Below are 18,553 nucleotides of genomic sequence, written 5' to 3'. Positions count from 1 at the left end.
CCCGAGGCCTTTGGCAACTATTGTCTGGCTACTGCTGATGTTTATTCAAGGCCCAAGGGCTCTTTAGTCAGCAGCTAGTAAATTCAGCCTGTGTCTTTCCCTTCAGGGCAACGAGTTCCTTTCTGGCCCAGAGTGAGTCTAGAAATGCTGTCCAGGAACTAGAGCCTAGAGTTGATACATTTAGAAATCTACTTGGTGTTTCATTTTACTGTAGCTTAGCAGGCACCCAAGTTGCAAGACAACATGCTTTTTACTCTTCCCTCTTTTTTCTTCAAGCAGAAGGAGTCTTTTCCATGACCACCACAGCTGGGAATGTACTGGGTCATACCTGAAGCCTGCACGGCACTGGGTCTCACCCAAGGCAGTGAGTACTGCCTGGCTACCACTGATGTTTATTCAAGGCCCATGGGCACTTTAGTCATCTGGTGATGAATCCTACTGGGTCCTTTCCTTCAAGAGAGTAGATTCCCTTCTGGCCCAGGATGTGTCTAAAATTGTCATCTGGGAGGCAGGGCCTAGCATGGGGACTCCAGGACTCTGCTTGGTACTTTATTTTACTGTAGCAGAGCTGGTATCCAAGTTGCAAGACAAAGCCCTCTTTACTGTCCTCTCTCCTTTCCTTAATTGGAAGGAGTCTCTGCCGAAGCTACGAGCTGCACTGTCTGGAGTTGGGGGAGGGGTGACACAACCACTCCCTTGGCTGCCCTAGCTGGTGTCTCACTAGGTCATGTACACCCCAAGTCCACTGGCTTTGAGCCCAGTACAGCACCAGGACTTGCCCAGGAACTACAGTCCTTATAGCCTAGATTTCCTTTCAAGTTTATTTAGAACCCCAGAGCACTTTAGCCCTCAGTGGTGGGCTAGCTGGAACTCAGGTACTGACTGCTGGGATGGAAAATTCCCCTCTGGCCAGGGCTGGTCTAAATGCTCCCTCTGTGGGCACCAGCTGAATTCTACCCCATGTTGCTTTCCACTGTGACAGGGCAACACTGCGTGACAATGCAAAATCCCACAGTCACTGTGCTCTCCCTGCCCCAAGCATCATATTCTGTCTCTGTACTGTGAGGCCACTGCTGGGGGATGGAGGAGGGGTGGTATATGCATTTCAAGACTGTCTTTCCTATTCTCAGTGCCTCTTTCCTTGATATGATATTAAAACCAGGTATTGTGATCAGTCACCTGATTTTTGGTTCTTATGAAGGTGCTTTCTTGTGTGGATAGTTGTTCAATGTGGTGTTCCTGTGAGGCGGATGATCACTGGAGGGTTCTGTTAGGCCATCTTGCTCTGCCTCTCTCAAAATTTCATTTTTTAAAATATTTTATTTTATTTTAAGTTCTGGGATACATGTGCAGGATGTGCAGGTTTGTTACACAGGTAAACTTGTGCCATGGTTGTTTGGTGCACCTATCAACCCGTCACCTAGGTATTAAGCCCCACATGCATTAGCTATTTATCCTGATGCTCTCCTTCCCCTACCCCCAAAATTTCACTTTTTCAATGGGTGAATGATATTTCATTGTACATCTATACCTCATTTTGTTTATCCATTCGTCTGTGAATGATGCTTGAGTTGTTTCCACCTTTTACTGATTGTGTATACTGCTGCCATGAACACTGATGTGCGAGTATCTGAGCCCCTGCTTTCAATTTTTTTGGATATATACATAGAAGTGGGATTGCTGGGTCATATGTAGTTCTAGCTTTACCTTAAAAAATTAAACTATATTACTATTATTGATTATTATTATTTTTTTTTTAAGAGACAGGGTCTTGGTATGCTACCTAGGCTGGAATTGAACTCCTGGGCTTAAGCAATCCTCCCACCTCAGCCTGCCAAGTATCTGGGACTACAGGCACATGCCACTGTACCCAGCTCTACGTTTAATGTTTTGAGAAACCACAACAGTTTTCCACAATAGCTGCATCACTTTGCATTCCCACCAGCAAAGCATGAGAGTTCCAATTTCTGTACATTCTTACCAACACTCGTTATTTTCTGAGTTTCTGTTTGTTTTTATTTTCTTATAACCATCTTAGTAAATGTGAAGTGGTATCTCATTGTAGTTATGATTTGCATTCCCTAATAACTCATAATGTTGAACATCTTTTCATGTACTTATTGACCATTTGTATATTTTCTTAGGAGAAATGTCTGTTCAAATCCTTTGCCCATTTTTGAATTAGGTTGTTTTATTGTTATTGAGTTTTAGAAGTTCTTTATATATTCTGAATATTAATTCCTTATCAGTTATATGCTTTACAAATATTTTCTCTCATTTACTACATCATCTTTTCACTTTTTGACATAATTCTTTGATGTACAAAAGTTTTTTAATTTTAAAGTATATTTTATCTTTTTTTGTTTGTTTTCTGTGCTCTTGGTGTTATATCCATGAAGTCATTGTTAAAGCCAGTGGCATGAAGATTTTCCACAGGTTTTCATTTTTCATCTAAGAGTTGTATGGTTTTGTTTGTTTGTTTTTAGAGACACAGTCTCACTCTGTTGCCCAGGGTAGAGTGCAGTGGCATGATCATGGCCCACTGCAGCCTTGACCTCCTGGGCTGAAGTGATCCTCCTACCTCAGCTTCCCAAGTAGCTGGGACTATAGGTGTGCATCACCAAGCCTGGCTAATTTGTTTTTTTAATTTTTTGTAGAGACACAGTCTCACTATGTTGCCCAAGCTGGGAAAGTCGTATCGTTTACTCTCTTCAGTTTAGATCTTTGATTTGTTTTCAGTTCATTTTTGTATATAAGGTAAAGGACCAACTTCATTCTTTTACATGATGTATCAGGTAGTCTCAGTACCACTTGTTGAAAAGATTATTCTTTCCCTATTGAATGGTCTTGAGACCCTTGTCACAAATTAATTGACTATATATGAGAGTTTATTTCTGGCCTCTCTATCCTATTTTATTAGTCTATATGTCTGTCCTTACTACAGTACTGTTTTATTTGTTGTAGCTTTGTAGTAAGTCTCAGAGTTGGGTAGTGTGAATCCTTCAAGTTTGTTCCTTTTTTTTTCAAGATTTATTTTGGCTATTCAAGGGCCTTTGCAGTTTCATATTAATCTGAGGATCACTTTTTCTATTTCTGTGAAAAAGACTATTGGAATTTTGATTGCATTGAATCTGTAGATCACTTTGGGTAGAATTGATATCTTAACAATGTAAAGTATTCCTATCTATGAATAGGGACATCTTTCTATTTATTTATGTTTTCTTTAATTTCTTTCAGCAATGTTTTATAGTTTTTAGCATATATCTTTCACTTCCTTGGTTAAATTTATTCCTAAGTATTCTATTCTTTTAGCTGCTTTTATAAATGGAATTGCTTTCCTTTTTCCCCCTGTTTTTATTTTTTTAGAGATAGGGTCTCACTCTGTTGCCCAGATTGGACTGCAGTGATGTAATCATAGCTCACTGCACCCTTGAACTCCTGGGCTCAAGCAATTCTCCCACCTCAGCTACCAATAGCTGGGACTACGGGTACGTGCCACCATGCCTGGCTTTTTTTTTTTTTTTTTTTTTTATAGACAGGGTCTTGGTATGTTGCCCTATTGAATTTGTTCAATAGCTCTAGTAGCTTTCTTATGGATTCTTTCTATATATAGGATCATGTCATCTGTGAATAGAGACAGTTTTACCTCTTTCTTTCCAATTTGGATGCCTTTTGTTTGTTTTTCTTGTCTTATAGCTCTGGCTAGAACTCTGGTATGATGTTGAACAGCAGTGGTGAAAGTAGGCATTCTTTTCTTGTTACTCATTTTAGGGAGAAAGCTTTCAGTGTTCCATTACTGAGTGTCATGTTAACTGTGAACTTTTTATTTTTATTTTTGTTTTGAGATAGGGTCACTTTCTGTCTCCCAGACCAGAGTGAGTGGCATGATTATGGCTCACTGAAGCCTCAAACTCCAGGGTTCAAGTGATCCTCCCACCTTAGCCCCCCAAGTAGCTGGGACTATAGGCATGTGCTACCACACCCAGCTAATTCTTAAATTTTTTGTAGAGACAGGATCTCACTATGTTACCCAGGCTGGTCTTGAACTCCTGGACTCAAGCAATTCTCCCACCTCAGCCTCCTAAAGTGCTGGGATTAGAGGCGTGAGCCACCACACCTGGCCAACTGTGGATTTTTAAATAACTACCTTTATTATTTTTAGGAATGTTCTCTCCATATGCATTGATTATGTGGCTTTTTTCCCCTTCATTTTATGAATGTGATGGATTACATTGCTTGATTTTCTTATGTTGAGCCACCTTTGCATTCCTGAGATAAATCTGGAAAGATTTCATGTTGAAAAGGCTTTTACTATGGTCTTGGATTTGATTTGTTAATATTTTGTTGAGGATTTTTGCATCTATATTCATAAGGAATATTGGCCTATAATTTTACTGTGATATCTATCTAGCTTTAGTATCAGAGTAATTCTATCCTCATAGAAAGAATTAGGAAGTGTTCCTGCCTCTTCAATTTTTTACAAGCATTTGGTAAGAATTCATTTCAATTCTTCTTTAAATATTTGATAGAAGTCACTAGTGAAGCCATCTGATGCAAGACTTTTCTTTGTTGGGAAGTTTCTGATCACTGATTCAATCTCTTTACTTGTTAGAGGTCTGATATGGTTTGAATGTGTGTCCCTTCCAAATCTCATGTTGAAATGTGACCTGTGATGTTGGAAGTGGGCCTAGTGGGAGGTTTTTGGGTTATGGGGTGGATCCCTCGTGAATGGTTTGGTGCTGTTCTTGCAGTAATGAGTGAGTTCTCACTCTATGAGTTCATGTGAGATCTGGTTGTTTAAAAGAGCCTGGTACCCCTTCCCTCTCTCTCTCTTGCTCCCTCTCTCACCATGTGATATGCCAGCCCCGCCCCCACCTTCCACCATGATTATAAGCTTCTTGAGGCCTCACTGGGAACAGATGCTGGCACTGTTTCACACACAGCCTGCAGAACCATGAGCCAAATAAACCTCTTTTCTTTGTAAATTACTCAGTCTCAGGTATTCCTTTTTTTTTCAGGTATTTCTTTATAGCGACACAAAATTAACTAACACAAGATCTATTGAGACTTTCTACTTCTTCTTGAGTCAGTTTAGGTAATTTCAAGGAATTGGTTCATTTCTTCTAGGTTATCCAATATGTTAGCATAAAATTGCTCATAGTATTCTCTTATAATCGTTTTTGTTTTCCAAGACAGAGTCTTGCTCTGTTGCCCAGAGCTGGAGTGCAATGGTGTGATCTCAGCTCACTGTAACCTCCACCTTCTGGGTTCAAGCAATTCTCCTGCCTCAGCCTACCAAGTAGCTGGGATTACAGGTGCATGCCACCACACCTAGCTAATTTTTGTAATTTTAGTAGAGACGGGGTTTCACCATGTTGGCCAAGCTGGTCTCGAACTCCTGACCTCATGATCTGCCTGCCTTGGCCTCCCAAAGTGCTGGGATTACAGGTGTGAGCCACTGCGCCCAGCTTATAATTGTTTTTTGTTTTTGTTTTTTAATCTCTGTAAGGTTGGTGATAATGTCCCCACTTTCATTTCTGATTTTTGTTATTTATGTATCTTTGCTAATGTTTTTTTCAGTCTAGCTCAAGGTTTATTCATTCTGTTGATTTTTTCAAAGAACCAATTTTTGGTTAAATTGTTTTTCTCTACTATTTTTCTATTCTCTCTTTTGTTTATCTCTACTTTAACCTTTATTATTTTCTTTCTTTTGCTAGTTTTGTGTTTAGTTTGCACTACTTTTTCGAGTTTCTTAAGGTGTATAGGTTACTTATTTGACTTTTTTTTTTTTCTTTTTTGAGACAGAGTCTCACTCTGTCATCCAGGCTAGAGTGCAGTGGCCTGATCTCGGCTCACTGCAAGCTCTGCCTCCCGGGTTCACGCCATTCTCCTGCCTCAGCCTGCCGAGTAGTTCGGACTACAGGCGCCTGCCACCACATCCAGCTAATTTTTTTTTTTAATTTACAGAGATGGGGTTTCATCGTGTTAGCCAGTATGGTCTCGGTCTCCTGACCTCGGATTTGACTTTTTTAAATGTAATCACTTACAGCTATGTTTCCATCTGAGCCCTTTTTTCACTGCATCCTATAAATTTTGATATGTTGTGTATTTATTTTCATTTGTCTCTTATTATTTTCTAATATCCCTTGTGATTTTTTTGACCCATTAGTCATTTAACAATGAGTTGTTTATTTTCTGTAGCTTTGTGCGTTTTCTAGTTTTCCTTTATTGATTTCTAACTTCATCAAGCTTTGTGCTCTTCATTAAAGAGCAGATATTTTATATGGTATCTATTTTTTTAAATCCATTGAGACTTGTTTTGTGGCCTAACATATGGTCTATCCTGGAGAATGTGCCATGTGCACTTGAGAAAAATATGTATTCTGCCGTTATATTGGGTAGACTATTGTATATATGACTGTTAGGACTAATTATAATTTTCATATATGGTGTAAGGTAGGCATCCAGATTCATCCCTTTGCATGTAGATATCAGTTGTCATGGCACCGTTTGTTGAAGAGACTGTTTTTTCCAAGAAATTGTTTTGGTACCCTTGTCAAAAATCAATTGGTTTCAGAGTACAAGAGGAACTTTAAAAAATATAATCAATTGGTCATAGATGTATGGGTTTATTTCTGGACTCTCAATTTTATTCCATTGATCTATGTGTCTATCCTTGTGCCAGTACTACTTCAGTAAAGTTTTATAGCTTTCTTCATATTAGTCTGACACATTTCTGTTTAGTTTATTTCTAGATATTTTAAATTTTTGTTGCTATAATGACACAAAGCTTTATAAAATTATATTTTCATTGATAACTAAAAATGTAAAATATTTTAAATTGGTTATTAATTGGTAGTTCCAAGGAAATAAATTTACTTTTGTATTTTAATCTTGTATCCTGTGTTTATTTGGTAGGCTTTTAAAAAAATCGTGGTAGATACATATATCATAATATTTACCATTTAAACTGTGTTAAAGTGTACAATTCAGAGCCATTAAGTAAATTCACAATGTTATGCAACCATTACTACTGTCTAGTTCCAGAAAGTTTTTATCATTACAAATGGAAACTCCATTTAGTAAGCCTTTCAAAGCTGAAGATTTGTGTCTTTCTTCAGTTCTGAGAGATTTCTTACATTATTTATTTGAATATTTCATTATGTCTAACACTTGGCTTACACCTTCTGACACTTTTATAAGATTAATATTAAATGTTCTGGATTGGCTGGGCATGCTGGTTCATGCCTGTAATCCTAGCACTTTGGGAGGCCAAGGTGGGTGAATCACTTGAAGCCAGAAGTTCAAGACCAGCCTAAGCAACATAGTAAGACTTTGTCTTTATCAAAAAAGAAAAAAATACAAAAATTAGCTGGGCATGGTGGCATGCACCTGTAGTCCCAGCTACTTGGGAGGCTGAGTATATGCTGTCGTATACTCATATACATATACATATGGGTATATGGTGTCAACATGATGTGTTACTGTTGATGTTAATAATGATTGTTAGGCTGTGATAGTATTTGTCAGGTTTCTCTACTGTAAAGTTATTTTCCCTCTCCCATTTCCATATTGTACTCTTTGAGAGGAAGTCACTATATGCAGTCCGCACTTAAAGAGAGGGGAGTCATGCCCAACATCCTTGAGTGTGGAGTATCTACATAAATTATTTGGACTATTTCTGCACAGGAAATTTGTCTTTTTACTTATTTACTATAGTTTTTTTTTTCAGCACTTCCTTACTTTCTGGCACTACAAGATATTCCAGGCACTACAAGATATTCTTGTATATATTTCCTATATACAAGATGAGCCCAATCCTATAATCAGCTGTATCTCCAAGGAGTTCTGATTTTTTTAATTGGAGAGCGATATTAGAAACCAAGACGTGAGCACTAGATGGTCTACGTTCTCTTAAGTGTTCTTTTTAATAACTTTTAATTTCTTCTAATTTCTCTGCTCTGAGGATATTCTTTTAAAGGCTCCTTACATTTGTTCTATTTAATGGTATTTCCTTGGGTGGCATTAGTTATTCTGTTTGTTGAATTTAGCCATGGGGATGATTTTTCTTAAACATTCTGTGAATGTGTGCTTACATTTGAATTTGAGATTCTCTATTTGCTTTCTTATAGAGTTACTGTTTTCTATAGTCTGATGCCAGTGGGGGAAGGACAAGATGTGCAGACAGTGAAGCTGTCAATAGGTCATTTTCTCTGCGTGTGGAAATCTTGCTTCTCTAGCTTAAACATCTATATACCTTAACTCAGTGCAGGGGAAAACCCTTCTGGTGCCTGATGATTAGCTCAAATGGGAATTAAGATATACAAAAAGGTCAGTCTTTCCCCTATGACCCATATCTACATCCTCTAAACTTGGGGTGCCTCAAATCTGCTCCCAAATTTTATAGTGGTCTCCACCGTATCTTTTTAGTCCTATAGTTTCTTCAATCAGTTGAATTCCCCTGCTTTACATTTTTCAGAGATCTTCAAAATTCCTGACTCCTGAAGGCCTCCTTCATGATTGTAGTATTCTTGCGCATTTTTTAAATTTTAAAAACATACACACAACTTTTCCTGTCATTGCTAGAGATTTTGGTAGGGGAGGGGATATAGGTGCCTGTTCTCAGTCTACCATCTTGGTCTAATATCTCCGTCCTGCATTTAAAAAATGAAAACATAAAGGAAGCTGGCAATAAAATGAAGAGAAAGGTATTTAAATATACATGTGTGGTAGACTCTTTGCTTACTCACCACACATTTCCTCACCTTTTTTTTTTTTTTGAGACAAAATCTCACTGGAGTGCAGTGGCATGATCATGGCTCACTGCAGCCTCGACCTCCAGGGCTCAAGTGATCCTCCCACCTCAGCCTCCTGAGTAGTTGGGACCACAGGTGTACGCCACCATGCCTGGCTAATTTTTTTATTGTTTGTAGAAACAGCATCTTCCTAATGTTGCGTACGCTGGTCTTGACCTCCAGGGCTCAAGCAGTCCTCCCGCCTTGGCCTCCCAAAATGTTGGGATTACAAATGTGAGCCACTGTGCCCAGTCTTCCCTACCTTTTTGCCTGCCGACTGAACCTCAGTGTTGTAGCAGATGAAAATCACTTGTTATCAGAGAATTTGAACCAAACCCTGGCACCAAGAAATAAGTTATAATTTGTCTATACTATTCATAGTAATCCCATTTCCCTTTACCAGTGATTGGTCTGGGCGTGGGCATGTATCCTAGTTAGGGCCGATGAAGTGTAAAGGGAAGTCTTAGAGTGGGGAGTCTGAGATCTTCTCCTCTCGGATAATAAAACAGAGCCTCAAGAGGAGAAAAACCCTTTGTCCTCTATGCTTTTTTGCTGTGAGTAAGTGATGGCTGGAGCTCTAATAGTCATCATGTGATCATGAGGTACAAGCAAAAAAATGAACGAAAATAAACAGAAACAGCCTACGTATTTAATGAAATCACTGAACTGCTAAATGGCTTCTGATTAAGTCAACAATAAATGTCTTTATGGTTAAAGTCACTTTGTCTGATTTTCTGTTATTTTCAGCTGACATTCTTCCAATCCACTGTGTAAATGGATATAAAAATTTTTTCAAATATTATTCTAAAGTCACATAGATTGAAATTTACTTCTAACATTTCTTACATTTCACTTTTTTTTCCCCTCAGAATTAAACCTGGAGGGGCAGCGAAACATTTCACCTGGTTCAATAAAGGACTCTAAAACTGAAGCCTCAGGTAATATTGCAATTAGAAAATCTGCAAAAGTGATTTTTGCTTTAGATGAAACTGAACTGAAATCAAAGCCAGAGCACACATGGAAGAAAAACCTTTTTGAAAGAATGGAGGCAAGAGCCCAAGCAATGCAGCAGAAAATAATAGATAAGGAAAATCTGAAGAAGAAACTAGAAGAAAAGGCTGAAAAAAAACTCCCTAGGGATAATTTGGCCAAAGAGTGGTTTAATACTGAAAGCATGACACTGAATAATAGTGCATATTTGCTTGACAAACTTCTACCCACCTTAGTTCCTGGAGTAGAAAACATGTTAACTCAAGTAGAAAAGAAGAAGGTTTTGACAGAAGCTGATACTCCAAGCAAGTTTGACCCAATTAATTATTTGGGGGAATATTTAATAAGAAACAATCCTAATTATATCAAAGACCCAGGAATGTCTGGTTACCAGAGGGTGATGAAAGAAGTCACAGAAGACCTGAAGATATATGTTCCTGACACTATCTGCAACAGGTACAATCTGTTATAGTTTCAGTTCATGATCTGTCTCCTTACATTGAAAAACTAGTAGAAAAAATAACATAATCATGGACAGGACTTAAAAGAAGTGATTCTACAGTTATTCAGAAAGTATTTATTGAGCTACTAGTATGTGCTTCACTCTTTTTGAGGCACTGTGAAGACTAACAAAATAAATAAGTTCCTTGTATTCATAGATTTAATTATCTCACTATGACTGCAAGTGTATAATGATTTGTATTTTTATTTATCTGCCTGCACTGGAAAGTAAGCTATATGAAAGTTGGAACTTTTTAAAAATTTAATTTTCCATATAGGCAATCTGGTTTAAAGGTCAATATGTAAAAAAAGTTATATAGTGAAAAGTTTCCCTCCCATTCTTATCTTCCATCTACCCAATATTCCACCTCCACCATAAATAACTACTATTCTTAATTTTCTATAGATCCTTATAGAATTTCTTTATACATACATAAGGAAATGCAAACATGGATTATTAATTTTTTCTTTTACACAAAAGCATGTGATATGTGTTACAAATACCCATTTTTACCTGCCATTTATCTTTTTTCATGTAGAAGATTTTTTATTTCTATATAGTCAAATTTAACTTTTCTTTTATGGCATCAGGATTTTGAGGCACTATTACATTTCAAAATATTAAAAGAATTCTTCCATGTTCTCTTCCAGAATTATTATTTTAATTTTCATTTTAAATACTGACTCATTTGGAATTTAACCTAGTGTAACATGTAAGGATTCAACTTTATCCTTTTTCAAATGTCTACTCAGTGGTCCCAGTAAGAGTTGAGTAGTCTATCTTTGCCCCACTGGTTTGGGATTGAACCTTTGTTAATAAATTCATATATATTTTGGGGTGTATTTCTGCATTTTTCCATCCTATTCCATTGGTCAGTCTCCCTTTCATGCATTCGTACCACACTGCTTTAATAATTGAGACTTTTAAATATATTCCATAGATCTGACAGTGCTGGTCCCCACTATTTGCTCTTCTTCTTTTCTGATGTTTCCTGGCTATTTTTGTTTGTTTACTTTTTTAATATGAATTATGGGAGTAACTTGTCTACTTGAAAAAAAATGGGGAGGGAAAACGAAAAGACAAACCTTACAGGAATTTTTATTGAAATCTGATTACATCTATTAATACTCTTAGAAAACCAACATCTTCAAGGCTGCAATTAGCCAAAATTACACCACTGCACTCCAGCCTGGGTACCAGAGCGAGATCCAGTCTCAAAAACAGACACACACACACACACACACACACACACACACACACACACACACAGACACACACACACCAGAAAACCAACATCTGTAATAATGATGAGTGTTTCGGGGTGTCTTTCCATTTGCTCATCTTATTTTGTATGAATTAGTGTTGCCCTAAAGTTTTTTGCAGCTGGGCATGGTAGCTCACGCCTGTAATCCCAGCACTTTGGGAGGCCAAGACAGGCTGATCACCTGAGGTCAGGAGTTCGAGACCAGCCTGGCCAACATGGCAAAACCCTGTCTCTACTAAAAATGCAAAAATTAGCCCAGCGTGGTGATGCATGCCTGTAATCCCCGCTACTTGGGACGCTGAGGTGGGAGAATCACTTGAACCTGGGAGGCGGAGGCTGCAGTGAGCCGAGATGCACCACTACACTCCAGCCTGGGCAACAGAGTGAGACCCCATCTAAAAAAAAAAAAAAGATTTTAATGTAGGTTTTGTATCTCTTTTATTAGATTCATTACTAGTTGTTTTTATCATTCTTTGTTGCTATTTTAAGCAGGGCTTTCTTCTGTTACTATATTTTCTATCTGGATGTAGTCTGAAGACATGAAAGCTACTAATTTCTATATATTTTTGTACCCTGCTACCTTACTGAGTTCTCTTACAGTAACATTTTAGTTGGTTTCTTGGGTTTTCTAGGGAGGTAACCATTGTCTGCAAATAATAGTAGTTTCCCTTCTTCCTTTTCAATTTTTATACTAATATCCTACTACCTCCAATACAATATTAAATAATAATGGTGATATGGGCATCCTTGTCTTTTTACAACTTTAGTAGAAATGCTGCTTCTGTTACTGCTTCATTATGGGCAGTTTTTATATTACTAGTTCTATTCCATTTGGATATGAAAAACATTTTATCTCAATGGGAAAATGTACCTAATTTCTACCTTTCAGAGTGATTTTTAAAAATTAAGACTTGATTTTATCAAATGCTTTTTCAACACCTATGAAAGTGATAATATGATTTTCACCTTAGATTCCTTAGTGATGAATTTTATTAATAGATTTCCTACTATTCAATTATCTTAGAATTCCTGAAATAAATCCTGCTTGGTTGCTATGTATTTGGGTACACTGAAATATGCTTTCTACTTGTAAGACAGAATATTTCTTTCCTTTTAATTACAGATTTTTCAGAATACGGTATATATCTATCTACCTATCAATAGTCACCGCTAATGGCAGCAAATGAAAAATGTTTTCCCCTTTTGGGAAAGGGTTCCTTTTTCAGTATCATCATGGATGCATGGATTTTAATATATATTCAATATATTTTAATCAGTTAAAGTCTTTTTTTCTGTTAGATGCTCAAATTGCACCAACTTTGGCTTCTGTTTTCTGACATTACCCCTTTAGTCTTTGAAAACGTCATGCATTTTTTTTTTTTTTTTTTTTTTTTTTTGAAATGGAGTCTTGCTCTGTCTCCCAGGCTGGAGTGCAGTGGCACGATCTCGGCTCACTGCAAGCTCTGCCTCCCGGGTTCACGCCATTCTCCTACCTCAGCCTCCCGAGTAGCTGGGACTACAGGCACCCGCCACCACGCCTGGCTAATTTTTTTTTTTTTTTTTTTGTATTTTTAGTAGACATGGGGTTTCACCGCCTTAGCCAGGGTGGTCTCGATCTCCTGACCTCGTGATCCGCCCGCCTCGGCTTCCCAAAGTGCTGGTATTACAGGCGTGAGTCACCGCGCCCGGCCCAGGCATTTTTTAAATGGATTCCTGGCTCCTTTTAAAATGGGGATCACTCACTTGTGAGCTAGGAGTGCTCATAAATATTGTGTAGTCATTGTTTCTAGGCCCTTCAGGACTAAAACATATAATTTTTAGAGTCAATGACCCGTGACCAGACATCACCTGCAGCCTCTTCAGGCGTGCCACCGCTGCCGGGCCTGCTGTACGGCCCGCGGGCTCTGGGCCGTGCCTGCTCTTGCGCCCGGCTCAGGAGGACCCTTCTTGATCCAGGAGTGGACCCTGGTCTCATTGAAGCCAGTTGGGGTCTTGTGGCGGCCTGTTAGGGATGTGATCCAGCGCTTTGGAGGCAGGGCTTCAAGCTGGTAGGGATGAAGATCCTGTGGCCGGCCAGAAAGCGTCCTTGCTGAACACTACCAGGACCTGTGAAAGAAGCCCCTCTACCCAGCCCTCCTTAGCTATGTGAGCTCCAGGCCTGTTGATGGCCATGGTCTGGGAAGGGTACAATGTGATCCACGCCTCGAGGGCCATGATAGATACACTGACAGGGTTGAGGCTGCCTCTGTGACCATATGGGGAGACTTCAGCGACGTCCACATCAGCAGGAACATCATTCACACCAGCTATTCAGGGTAGGGGGTCAGAAAGAGATCCAGCTATGGTTTGAAAGCAGTGAGCTGGTGAACTAGCTCCCCTAGACAGGGGCCACTGCAGGAGCGTCTTCCCAGCCAGAGGGCTCAGGCTCTCCTTGGCCACCCCAGCCTTGGTCCACCAGGACCAACTACCTCTGTCACAGGAACCCAAGCCCACACTCCTACAAGTCTCTCCCAAACCACTTCCCTGTGCACGTTCTGCCCTACCCCACCCCGGAGGACTTTGAGCCACAAACTTTATGTGCCTTTCTGTATCTTAGCCAGCACAAGATTGGGCCAAATCCTTTCTGCACCAAACTGCCAGACAACCTTTGGGGTGTCTTCAAAAGTGGGTAAGGCAACCTCTCCTCCCGCAAAAGGGAGACATTAAAATTCGCTGTGCTGAGAAAAGAAATATGTAATTTAAAAAAATGAGTTAATATTGACAGTTGCATATTAATGTTTCAGGTCTTTATCTAATTTCTTTGATATTTATATTTCCTTTTTCCTTTTTTTTTTTTTTTTTTGAGACAGAGACTTGCTCTGTCACCCAGGCCGGAGTGCAGTGGCGGGATCTTGGCTCACTGCAACCTCTGCCTCTGGGTTCAAGCAATTCTCTGCCTCAGCCTCCTGAGTAGCTGGAATTACAGGCACCCGCCACTACACCCTGCTAATTTTTGTATTTTTCGTAGAGACAGGGTTTCACCATATTGGCCAGGCTGATCTTGAACCCCTGACCTCGTGATCCACCCGCCTCGGCCTCCCAAAGTGCTGGGATTACAGGCGTGAGCCACCGCGCCTGGCCTGTATTTCCTTTTATCTTACATAGAAAATCTTGGTTCCTAATGACATTGACATAATTACTGATTTGTTTTATCCTACAGTTTACATAAAAGCTTCAAAATGGCCCAGCGCGGTGGCTCAAGCCTGTAATCCCAGGACTTTGGGAGGCCAAGATGGGTGAATCACCTGAGGTCAGGAGTTCGAGACCACCCTGGCCAACATGGTGAAACCCTGTCTTACTAAAAATACAAAAATTAACTGAGTGTGGTGGTGTGTGCCTGTAATCCCAGCTGCTTGGGAGGCTGAGGCAGGAGAATTGCTTGAACCCGGAAGGCAGAGGTTGCAGTGAGCTGAGATTGTGCCACCTGCACTCCAGCCTGTGTGACAGAGTGAAACTCTATCTAAAAAAAAAAAAAAAAGCTTCAAAATAATAATACCAACAAGCTTACTAATAATAAAAATATTAAACAAGGCTTTACATTTATTTGCAGCTTTTTTGTCCTTAGAATATATCCTTGCCAGGTGCAGTGACTCACACCTGTAATTCCAGCACTTTGGGAGGGATCTCTTGAGCCCAGGAGTTCGAGACCAGCCTGGGCAACATAGCAAGACCCTGTCTCTACAAATAATAATAAAAAAATTATCTTGGCTTGGTGGCACATGCCTACTACTGCCAGTTACTCCAGAGGCTGAGGTGGGAGGATCACTTGAGCCTGGGAGATCAAGACTGCAGTGAGCTGGGTCATGCCACTGCACTCTATCTTGGGTGACAGAGCAAGACCCTGTCTCAAAAAAAAAAAGAATATTTCTCACTAGGTATACATATGTAAAAAATAGAGCCATGCAAAAAACTAGAAAAAAACAGGGATTAAATCCCTTTATGCTGGAGATAATCCTTTTTAACCATGACTCAAGATCATGAAAATTTTGGAAAATTTCATTACATAAAAAATGAAAGCGTTTTGCCAGGTAAATTGAGTCACAACTTCTCAGTTCTGCTGTAGTGCAAAAGCAGTCATAGCATATATGTAAATGAGAGAGCATGGCTGTGTTCCAATGAAACTTTATTCGTGGATACTGAAATTTGAATTTCATATAATCACATGGCACAAAATATTATTCATCTTTTGATTTTAAAAAATGATTTAGGCTGAACACAATGGCTCACACCTGTAATCCCAGCACTTTGAGAAGGTGAGGGCAGGAGGATTACTTGAGGCCACGAGTTCAAGACCAGCTTGGGCAACACAATGAGACCCTATCTCTAAAATAAATAAATAAATAAATAAAATAATAAAATTTTAAAATAAAAAACTAAAAATATAACAACCCCTCAGCTTTTGAGCCATACAAAACCAGTCAGTGGGCCAGATTTAGCCCCCAGGTTGTAATTTGCTGAACTTTTGTCTAAATGGTATGTATTAGGTCTCTTCCAGGTCTAAAACAAAAGCGATACACTTTTCCTTTTAATATCTTCTGACATACAGACCTACACTAATTTTTTTTTTTTTTTTTGAGACGAAGTCTCACTCTGGTTCCCCAGTCAGGAGTGCAATGGCACAATCTCAGCTCACTGCAACCTCCGCCTCCCGGGTTCAAGCGATTCTCCTGCCTCAGCCCGAGTAGCTGGGATTACAGGTGCATACCACCATGCCCAGCTAATTTTTTGTATTTTAAGTAGAGATGGGGTTTCACCATGTTGGCCAGGCTGGTCTCGAACTCCTGACCTCAGGTGATCTACCCACCTCAGCCTACCAAAGTGCTGGGATTACAGGCGTGAGCCACCACACCTGGCCCACCTACACTCAAATTTATAATTTCTTTTGACTTGTTTTAGTGTCTTTCCTATAGGGTAAACAACTAATTAGAAGCTTTAGAATAGTAATTATTTTGGAATTAGGCACAGATATCCCTCTGGGATAAAGTAAGAGATATGTGCACAACTCTTGTTTTATGTGTGGTTATGAAATTTTTATTTTCAGTTGAAACAGGCTTTCTGAGATCACGGTTGTCTATCAGTGACACCAGAATCACCTGGGGTGCTTGGTTAAAAGTGCAGATTCCTAGATCCTTCCTCAGATCTTCTGAATCAGAACCTCTAGGAATGCATTTAAAACAAGTTCCATAAGAGGTTATTATTGCACACTAAAGTTTCAAGACCAAATTAAAAAGAAAACAAATTAAGAGAGGTTTAGTACTAGTGAAAACTTCCAGTAGTATGCAGGAAGCAGTTTCATTAAATTTAATAAATACCTTAAGGAACATTTCTGCTCACCATCTGTTCTTGCAGTGCAATAAATTAGACTGTATTTAGATCTATTTCCACTAAAAATACTTACAATCTGTGAACTGATGTTGTCTGTAAACAAATATATTGACAAACACTTCCTCTTGTTACAGATATGTAAATCTCAATGGGTACGTAAAACTCTAGACATTTATTAATGTCTATAATAAGATAGTAATAAGCACACTAGGACATTGGGTTCCATGACACAGGAGAATTAGGTTGTTTCATTGATATTTCTTGAACTGGGAGTTTGACTTCTTAGGGTCATTTGAGGCTTGGTAAAAGTTTTAGTTAAAGGTTGCTCTATTGGAGCAACACTGTTGCAGGAATTTCATGAAATAATTAATCAAAGTTGCTTTGTTTACCTGGATTGTTAGAATTGGGGCTTCATCTTTTTCTGGCAAAAATCCAAGATCTGTATGTCAACAGATGACAGTGTCAGGCATTTGTAGAATATTCAGAAATCCTAAGGATGTTTTACAACAGTGTGTTCTGCTCCTAATCCCTATCGACTTAAAGTTTATATACCCAGCAATATTAGTAAAAACAGTCCTGCTTTGAAATTCTCAGAACTATACCATTGTTTGTGTTACCTTCAATCCATTGCAAAGCCTTAGAAAAGTCCATTCACTTTAGGAATGAAATTTTCCTGAATTATAGCCAAGAAAAAAAGTCAAAAGAAAATGTATTTGTTTTAATGAGACTCTATCTTCTTGTGGTAATGTTTAAGTGTTCATTTGCTTCAGCTTGATCCAAAAAGCTTTTGTCTGCCTACTTTCTAGGACAAAAGGGATTCATCTCTGTTAGGTCTCTAAAAACAACAGATAGAGAAGACACTGCTTACTTATTTGGAACAATTTTTATAGTGGTAGCCACTATATCTGAAAAATACAGTATCACTGCTGTTTGTAGGTTTTATATGTGCAGTGTAATTTACTACTTTTCATTGGGGCTCTTGAAAGACATAGATATAGAATTAAAGTGGACTTTAATTCTTACGTGCAATTTTGGACAACTGTAAAGTAGGTTAAGTTTGTATCATTCGCTTTTCTTCATATTTTCTTTTCTTTTAGTATGCTTTGTAAAAAGTATCTTTTCCCTCTGACTCTTGATTTCTCCAGTGTTTGGGATTGCATATTTGAAGGTTATTACCACCTTATTATGAATTGATAATGAAAAATATTTGCTCCTAAAATAGGATTACAAACTTTCAATAGCCTAATTATGATGGTGGTTACACATACTCATATATGTTAAAATTCATAAAACTATGTGCCAAAGAAGGTAAATTTTACTGTATGATATTTTTTAAAATATAAAACTTTTAAGCGGTAAAAAAAAGAAAACTGTTAATGTTAGAATTTCAGACTATTCTACTTTACTACAAATTTCCTCTCTTTTCTCAACTAGTCTTGAACCATAATAACCTAGAATGAGTTCAAATGAACCGGAAAGTAGATCTAAGAGACCCCAAACAGAAGCTTGTATCTTTTCCTGTATAATGCATAACCAGTTCTGCCTTGGTAGTGATCTCTGATAATTGCATATTCACTATGGGGTCTGTGTTGCAGTTTGAGATATCTTTTGGGCATTTTTCCTGTGACTCCTCTTTAT

The 18,553-nt window shown here is 38.6% G+C and overlaps 1 protein-coding gene across 8 annotated transcripts in view; it reads left to right on the top strand.

Moving 5' to 3' along the window:
- EFCAB5 (EF-hand calcium binding domain 5) overlaps window positions 1–18,553 on the top strand; it is a 184,588-nt gene that overhangs the window by 30,077 nt on the left and 135,958 nt on the right. For all 8 annotated transcript variants that reach the window (XM_031010768.3, XM_055388570.2, XM_055388571.2 and 5 more), the window contains one exon: window positions 9,665–10,241. In XM_031010768.3, coding sequence (XP_030866628.1) covers window positions 9,665–10,241 — 577 coding nt within the window. The remainder of the gene's footprint in view (window positions 1–9,664; window positions 10,242–18,553) is intronic.

Source organism: Gorilla gorilla, chromosome 4, assembly GCF_029281585.2.
Source record: "Gorilla gorilla gorilla isolate KB3781 chromosome 4, NHGRI_mGorGor1-v2.1_pri, whole genome shotgun sequence".
NCBI classification, from domain to species: Eukaryota; Metazoa; Chordata; class Mammalia; order Primates; family Hominidae; genus Gorilla; species Gorilla gorilla.
This window is presented reverse-complemented; position numbering and strand designations above follow the sequence as displayed.